The sequence below is a fragment of the Glycine max genome, chromosome 19, assembly GCF_000004515.6.
Source record: "Glycine max cultivar Williams 82 chromosome 19, Glycine_max_v4.0, whole genome shotgun sequence".
Lineage (NCBI taxonomy): Eukaryota > Viridiplantae > Streptophyta > Magnoliopsida > Fabales > Fabaceae > Glycine > Glycine max.
Window position 1 is genome coordinate 19,043,866 of NC_038255.2, and position 8,725 is coordinate 19,052,590.

General features: G+C 47.6%; 1 protein-coding gene across 1 annotated transcript; it reads left to right on the forward strand.

Moving 5' to 3' along the window:
- Window positions 1-7,153: 7,153 nt before the first annotated feature.
- Window positions 7,154-7,837, forward strand: LOC102666566 (uncharacterized). The gene is made up of 2 exons (XM_006605013.1): window positions 7,154-7,321; window positions 7,412-7,837. The coding sequence occupies exons 1-2, from the start codon at window positions 7,154-7,156 to the stop codon at window positions 7,835-7,837; spliced, it is 594 nt and encodes a 197-aa protein (XP_006605076.1).
- The last annotated feature ends 888 nt before the right edge of the window (window positions 7,838-8,725 follow it).

The following is an 8,725-nucleotide window of genomic DNA, read 5'->3' on the forward strand; positions in this document are numbered from 1 at the left end:
GGAGGGAAAGGCAAAGGCATTGGCAGATCAAGAAGAATGGGCCTCGTTTATTGACGTCTTTGCCCTGTTGATATTTGGTGTCATCCTCTTCCCAAATGTGGAGGCTAGCAGCAATTGATGCCTTCCTTGCTTATCACCATAGCAAGGAAAGCCTGGTCATTGCTATTTTGGCTGATGTCTATGACACATTTGATCGAAGATGCAAAAAGAGCGGCGCAAGAATTGTTTGTTGTACACTAGCTCTCTATGTGTGGCTTGTCTCGCACCTTTTTCGCCAAGAAAGTAGGCCCACCTGTCCACTGCAAGGTCACCGCTTATGTGCCAAGAAAGGAAATGCGAACTGGGAGCAACTCATGGCTAGTGTGGTAGGGGCATCCATTAATTGGTTTCCCTATTGGAATGAAGGAAGAACTGGGGTTTTGTCCTCATGTGAAGGATTTCCAAATGTTCCCTTAATGGGAACAAGGGGTTGTATCAATTACAATCATGTCCTCTCCATAAGATAACTTGGCTACGCCATGAGAGGAACGCCGTCGGAGGAAAGTATCACGCCTTTCATCGCACAGGGTTTCAGTGACCCCAATGCGAGGGTGCTTCAAGGAGTCCGCAAGGCATGGGATGTAGTGCAAAGGAAAGATAAAGAGCTTAGGGGAAGCAGTAATGGGATCATCGGCAGCTATCATAAGTGGCTGAGAGCCCGAACACAAGAGTTGGATTAGCTCCCGAAGCTAAAGGTTACAAGAGAGGAAGAGACTGAAACTCCGGAGGAGAGTGAGGAAGTACAAACCCTAAAGGCAAAACTTGGAAGAGCACAAGCAGTCAAAGAGAAGTTCAAGTCCATGGCCATCAAAGTCCAGAAAGAGTACGATGAACTAAGGGACATAAATATGGCCACTGCCGAAGCCTTGGAATGAGAAACCAAGAGGGCTTGAAAGGAAGAACACGGCCAAAACAAGTTCCGAGGAGCTTTGTAAGGCAGCAACAATGAACTTAAGCTCCGAAGAGCCGAAAGGGATCAGTCGCGGGTCAAGGGCATGATCTAGAAAGATGAGTTAAAGGCTTGCCATAGGTCGAAAAGAAGATTGTCCGAGCAGTTAAGCAAGACCGAAGAAAATATGGGGACCATCATCAACCAGTACAAGGAAAAGCTAAGCCTAGCAGCGACTCATGAGCAAAGGCTAGAGGACGAGTACGCTAAGGTGTTAGTCTTGCAAGCGGAAAGGGAAGCTAGGGAAAGGGTGATCGATTCATTGCACAAAGAAGCGATGATGTGGATGGACAGGTTCACCTTTACTTTGAATGGGAGTCAAGATCTTCCTCGACTGCTAGCCAAGCCCAAGGCAATGGCAGATGTGTACTCGGCCCCCAAAGAGGTTCACAGGCTCCTCAATTATTGCCAACACATGATTGATCTGATGGCCCACATAATTAGGAGCCGCTAAGGCAATTGTATCGTTGATTTGATTTTGATTAGATAAACCCTTTTGTTCTCTAATAAAATAAGGTTGATTTAATCCTATGTGTTTAAAACTCTGTATGAATCCAATACTTTGACAACTTATCTTTAGCATGCATTCATGTTTAGTTTTTGTCGCATTACTCACCGCATTTTGTTCCTCTAGGAAGTAACACCATAACTAAACGCGCTCCAAAGCACCCCTATCGTACCCGGTCTAAGACTAGAGTCATGGGTGACGTAGACGAGGTGCAAGAACAAATGAAGGTTGATATGTCGACCCTGAAAGATCAAATGGCTTCCATGATGGAAGCCATGCTAAGCATGAGAAGATTAATAGAAAGTAACACAGTCGCGACTGCTGCTCCCAGCACCGCCGCCGAGACAGATCCAGCTCTTCCAACTTCAACAAATCAAGCACACCAACTCACCCCAGACATGAGGTGACAAGGAGGAGAGATATTTGGGAGCACCGGTGGCCCACATCTAGGGTATAACAGAAATGCCTACCCCTATGGCTTACCCCCCAATTACACACCGCCCACCATGCATGAGAACGTCGATCATGTTGTTCCCGTAACCTTTGAAGGTCAGCTTTCCCAGCCTATAGGGGGTGCCCGCGAGGGGCCCCAGGAGCGTGCCCAAGTTGACATTGACTCATACCCCCCGTTCACCACCGAGGGGCCGACATTCCACACTATGCCTTAGCCTAATACTGCAGGAGCCTCTCAACCCCACCTAATACAACCCCTACATTTCTCCATAGGGGGACCACCTCTGGCAAAGAAGGGAAAAGGAAAGCTCCATCTCATCGAAGAGAGATTAAGAGCAGTCGAAGGGTCTGAGGATTACCCTTTTGCTGATATGACCGACTTATGTTTAGTACCGAATATTGTCATTCCTCTCAAATTCAAAGTACTAGATTTCGACAGATACAAGGGGACCACCTACCCCAAAAATCATCTAAATATGTATTGCCAAAAGATGGGGGCGTATTCAAGAGATGAGAAGTTTCTCATGCACTTTTTCCAAGACAGCTTAGCCAGGGTAGCAAACACCTGGTACACTAGCTTAGAACCCTCCCAGATCCATTCTTGGAAGGACCTAATGGTTGCCTTCGTTAGGCAGTATCAGTACAATGCTGATATGGCTCCGGTAGAATGCAGCTCCAGAACATGTGCAAAAAGGAGCACAAATCTTTCAAAGAGTACACCCAGAGATGGAGGGATTTGGCGGCTCAGGTAGCACCTCCCATGATGGAAAGGTAGATGATCACCATGATAATGGGACACTCTACCAGTGTTCTGCTATGAGAAGTTGGTAGGCTACATGCCCTCTAGCTTTCCGGATCTAGTATTCGTGGGTGAGAGGATAGAGGTAGGCCTAAAAAGCGGGAAGTTCGACTATGTCGCCCCTGCCAGCACAAACAACAGAAGATTCAGAGCGGTTGGGGCAAAAAGAAAAGAAGGGAATGCTCATGCCGTGACCTCGGCTCCTGCTTGACCAAAACCTCAGTCAACCCCTCATGATACTCATCAGTATGCTCAACACCATCCAAGCTTTTCGGCCCGCGTTGGAAACTCCTCCAAGTCGCCACCAGTCCAGCAAAGGACATCTACCCCACCACAAAGAGCCCTCACTCAAGCCCCGGCTCCTACAAGGCCTCGTCCCGCTGACGATTTCAATCCTAGCCCAATTTCCAATCCGAGGAGGAACCCTCCCATGAAGAAGCTTCCAGAGTTTGCCCTGATTCCGATTTCATACGGGGACTTGTTACCATTCGTAATCGCCAACCAGTTGGCAGTGGTGACCCCCGGATGGATCTACTAGTCTCCTTTCTCGAGATGGTACAACCCCGATGCGACCTGCGCGTATCACGGAGGTACTCTGAGGCATTCCATTGAGCAGTGCGTGGCCCTTAAGCATAAAGTGCAAAGCTGGATTGACGCAGGGTGGCTAACATTCCAAGAAGATGGCCCGAATGTGAAGACAAATCCGTTCACCAATCATAGGGGACCGATGGTAAATGCGATGGAGGCATGTGTGTTACAGAGGCCTAAGGAAATGAAGGACGTGGTAACCTCAAGAAGGTATATCTTTGAAGCTTTGCAAGAGGTGAGCATGGTTTCCTTTTATAGGCACAAAGGGGACTCTTGTTTGATGCATCCGGGTGCATCACATGACATAGAAGCATGTTCGACGACGGAGGAGCTATTACAGCAACTCATGGACCAAGGCCGATTTGAGATCAGTGAAGGGAACAAGGGAGAATAGCACGTGTGCATGAAGTCAGCGGACAAAGAAAGCCCCGTTAAACTCAAACCTTTGGTGATACACTTCACCAGGGATGTGGCCTCCCAGAAACCCTGAGATTCTTGACCAATCTGGGGTAGCAAACCTGTCCCTTTCCCTTACCAAAGCAACAAGGCGGTCCCATGGAGATACGCCCCCTGGAAGCCAAGTGAAAAGAAAGAGGAGGCCACCAACATTGACTTACTTTCTGCCAAAGTTACCAACATCACCGGCCCAAGTGGTGTGACCCGTAGCAGTCACGTCTTCGTAGTGCCTAACCCATCAATGCGACTCTTGAATGCCAAAGGGAAAGTGAAGGTGGTTGTGGAATAGACCAACAAAGCGAGCCCCACTCTCGAGGAGGACATTCCGGTTGAGAGATTCGCTGAGAAAGGAGGAGACTTTAGCGAAAAGAAAGTGTCCATGGAAGAGACCAATGAGTTCCTCCGGATAATTCAATAAAGCGAGTTCAAAGTGATTGAACAGCTCAAGAAAACCCCAGCAAGGGTCTTCCTTTTGGAGCTGCTCATGAGTTCCAAACCCCATTGGGCATTGCTGGTTAAAATTTTGAATGAGGCCCACGTGGCCCAAGATATCTCCATGGAAGGCTTTGAGGGCATCGTCAGTAATATCACTGCTAATAACTACCTCACCTTCGCTGAGGAAGAGATCCCTATCGCAGGACGGGGACACAATAGGGCCCTACATGTGTCTGTCAAGTGCATGCATCATATTATGGCCAAGGTGCTCGTTGACAATGGCTCATCGCACAACGTAATGCCCAAAAGCACGTTGGGAAAACTAACATTCAACGCCTCTCACCTGAGGCCAAGCTCCATGATAGTATGGGCTTTTGATGGCACCCGCCAGAGCGTTATAGGGGAGATTGATCTCCCAGTTCAAATCAGACCCCACACTTGCCAAGTCACATTCCAAGTGATGGATATCAATCTGGCCTACAGCTGTCTTTTGGGCAGACCTTGGATTCACTCGATTGGGGTGGTCCCTTCAACGCTCCACCAAAAATTGAAGTTCATGGTGGAAGGGCGTTTGGTCATTGTCTCGGGGGAAGAGGACATTTTGGTAAGTTTCCCTTCTTCTATGTCGTATATTGAAGCTACGGAAGAATTCTCGGAGACGAATTTTCAGTCCTTTAAGGTGGTGAGCAACGCTTTTGTGGAATCCCTCCCGATGCGACCTTGCATGTCTGATGCTGTGATGATGGTAGCTCGTGTGATGTTAGGGCACGAATATAAGCCTGGAATGGGCTTAGGAAAGAACAAGGATGGTATGGCCAGCTTGGTAGAGTTCAAGGAAACCCGCGGGAGGTTTGGACTAGGCTATAGGCCCACGCGTGCAGATGTGAGAAGAAGTGCCCTAGAGATGAGAAGCAGGGGCATGGGCCAACAGCAAAGGCCACGAGTGAAAAAGGCCCATCCATGTCACATCAGCAAGAGTTTTGTGAGTACGGGCTGGAGGTGTGAAGAGCAAGTCCCCACGATACATGATGAAGCCCCCCAAGACCATTCAAACTGGGTACAACCATGCCTTCCTGATTACCAATTAGGAAACTGGCAAGTTGTTGAACGACCTGAAGTTTTCGTGGCGAGCATAATGTAATTTGCTAGTTTTAACCCTACAGCTGGGCCTAGGCTTTAGGGTTTTCTCCCTGTTAGGGAGTTATGTCTTTTTTCCATCAAGATATAATATAAGATCTTTCCTTCATTTGTTCTTGCACCTTCACCCATTCTCATTCATCTGCATGTTTATTTCTGTTGTGATTAAATGGTACAAATCCGACGGCGAGTCCTGTGAAGGTACTAATACCGAGGACCCTGACGTTGATTTTGAACGAGTAGTAAACCAAGCTGACGATGAAGAAGATCAAGATACAGGGTTTTCCCCGAAGCTAGAAAGGATAGTCGCGCAGGAAGACCGAGAGATGAAGCCGCACCAAGAAGAAACGAAAATCGTAAACTTGGGTGTTGGCGAGGAAAGGAAAGAGGTAAAGGTTGGCATAGGCATGACTACACCGGTCCAAGATGAATTGGTGGTTTTGCTACAAAACTACCAAGACATCTTCGCTTGGTCATACCAAGATATGCCCGGTTTGAACCCCGACATTGTACAACATCGATTACCATTGAATCCCGATTGTTTCCTGGTAAAACAAAAGCTAAGAAGGATGAAGCCCAAGATGTCCTTAAAGATCAAAGAAGAGGTGAAAAAGTAGCTCGACATGGGCTTTTTGGCAGTGGCTCGACGCGGGCTTTTTGGTAGTGGATGTGTGTGGACAATCGAGACCTAAACTGAGCCAGTCCAAAGGATAACTTCCCTTTAACACACATCGATGTCCTTGTACATAACACAGCCAATTTCACTTTGTTTTCCTTCATGGACGGGTTCTCGGGTTACAATCAGATAAAGATGGCGCTGGAGGACATGGAGAAAACTATGTTTGTCACCTTGTGGGGAACATTCTGTTATAAGGTGATGTTCTTTGGGCTCAAGAAAGCCGGGGCAACCTATCAGCGGGCTATGGTAGCATTATTCCATGATATGATGCACAAAGAGATTGAAGTCTATGTGGATGACATGATTGCCAAGTCTAGGACCGAGAAGGAACATCTCGTCAACTTGCGGAATTTTTTTCAAGAGACTGGGGAAGTACCAGTTAAGATTGAACCCCACCAAGTGCACGTTCGGGGTCAAGTCGGGAAAATTGCTTGGTTTTGTCGTAAGTCAGAAAGGGATAGAGGTGGACCCCGAAAAGGTAAAGGTCATCCTGGAGATGCCTGAGCCGTGTACTCAAAAGCAAGTCCAAGGTTTCTTGGGGCGCTTGAACTATATAGCGAGGTTCATATCGCAGCTCACCGCTACCTGTGAGCCTCTCTTCAAACTTTTGTGCAAGAATCAGTCGGTCTGATGGATGACGACTGTCAAGTGGCATTCGGTAGGATCAAGCAATGCCTTATGAACCCTCTTGTGCTAATTCCACCCGTGCCTGAACGACCTCTTATCCTATACATGAAAGTATTGGATGAGTCAATGGGGTGCATGCTGGGGCAACATGACGATTCTGAAAAGAGGGAACAGACCATCTACTACTTAAGCAAAAAGTTCACTGCCTGCGAGATGAACTACTCTCTATTGGAAAGGATGTGTTGTGCCTTGGTATGGGCGTCCCATCATTTAAGGCAGTATATGTTAAGCCATACTACTTGGTTGGTATCCAAGATGGACCCAGTCAAGTACATTTTTTAGAAACCCACTCTTACAGAACGGATCGCTCGATGGCAGGTTCTGCTATCTGAGTTTGACATTGTCTATGTCACTCAAAAGGCAATAAAAGGAAACACCTTGGCAGACTATCTGGCTCAGCAGCCTCTCAACGACTACTAGCCCATGCATCCGGAGTTTCCAGAGGAAGACATCATGGCCTTGTTCGGGGAGAAGGCGGACGATGAGGATAGGGATAAGTGGATAGTGTGGTTCAAAGACGCATCCAACACCCTAGGCCATGGGGTTGGGGCGGTGTTGGTCTCTCCCGACAATCAATGCATTCCCTTCATGGCAAGATTGGGCTTCGATTGCATGAATAATATGGCTGAATACGAGGCGTGCGCTCTTGGAATCTAAGCGGCAATTGACTTTAATGTCAAGTTGCTCAAAGTGTATGGAGACTCGGCCTTGGTAATTCGCCAGCTGAGGGGAGAATGGGAAACTAGGGATCATAAATTGATACCCTATCAGGCCTACATCAAGAAACTGGCCGAGTTCTTCGATGATGTCTCCTTCCACCATGTTCCCAGAGAGGAAAATCAGATGGCTGATGCGCTTGCCACTCTAGCATCCATGTTTCAACTAACTTCACATGGAGACTTGTTGTACATCGAGTTCCGATGTCACAGAAAGCCCGCATATTGCTGCTTGATAGAAGAGGAGCAAGATGGTAAACGGTGGTACTTCGACATCAAGCGATACGTAGAGTATAAGGAGTGTCCAGAGGGGGCTTCTGACAACGACAAGAGGATGTTGCGGAGGTTGGCAATTGGTTTCTTTCTAGGCGGAGGTATCCTATACAAGTGAAATCATGATATGGTCTTGCTCCGATGTGTGGACGCTAAGGAAGCCAAGCAAATGCTCGTGGAGGTACATGAAGGATCCTTTGGGACGCATGCTAATGGGCATGCCATGGCCAGAAAGATTCTAAGGGCAAGCTATTACTGGCTCGCCATGGAAAGCGACTGTTGCATCCATGTGAGAAAATGCCACAAGTGCCAGGCATTCGCAGACATTGTCAATGCTCCGCCCATGCCTTCTCTATGTGGGGAATAGATGTGATCGGAGCCATTGAGCCCAAGAATTCAAACGGACATCGCTTAATCTTGGTTGCGATCGACTACTTCACCAAATGAATTCAAGCTGCATCATACTCCAGCATGACTAGGAGTGTAATGGTTAGATTCATTAAGAAGGAAATAATTTAGCGATACGGTTGCCCAGGAAAATTATCACAGGCAATGCCACCAACCTGAATAACAAGATGTTGAAGGAAATGTGTGAGGATTTCAAGATCCAACACCATAATTCCACGCCTTATAGGCCCAAGATGAATGGGGCAGTTGTGGCGGCCAACAAGAACATCAAGAAGATTATTCTGAATATGACAGTTTCGTACAGAGATTGGCACGAGATGCTCCCTTTCGTGCTGCATGGTTACCGAACCTCAGTGCGCACGTCAACTAGAGCAACTCCGTTTTTGTTGGTATACGGAATGGAAGTCGTACTGCCGTTCGAAGTATAGGTCCCCTCTTTAAGGATTCTGGTAGAGTCTGGGTTGAAAAAGTCGGAGTAGGCCCAAGCGCGCTTCGATCAGCTCAATCTAATAGAAGGCAAGAGATTGGCAGCTATGAGCCATGGGTGTCTGTATCAAAGACGGGTGAAGAATGCTTTCAACAAGAAGGTACGCCCGTG

Excerpts from the sequence above, each read along its gene's own strand:
- LOC102666566 (XM_006605013.1), top strand. The coding sequence starts at position 7,154 with ATGCATCCGGAGTTTCCAGAGGAAGACATCATGGCCTTGTTCGGGGAG. Across the intron at positions 7,322-7,411 it reads ATCAATGCATTCCCTTCATG|TTGCTCAAAGTGTATGGAGA; the intron begins GCAAGATTGGGC and ends TTTAATGTCAAG.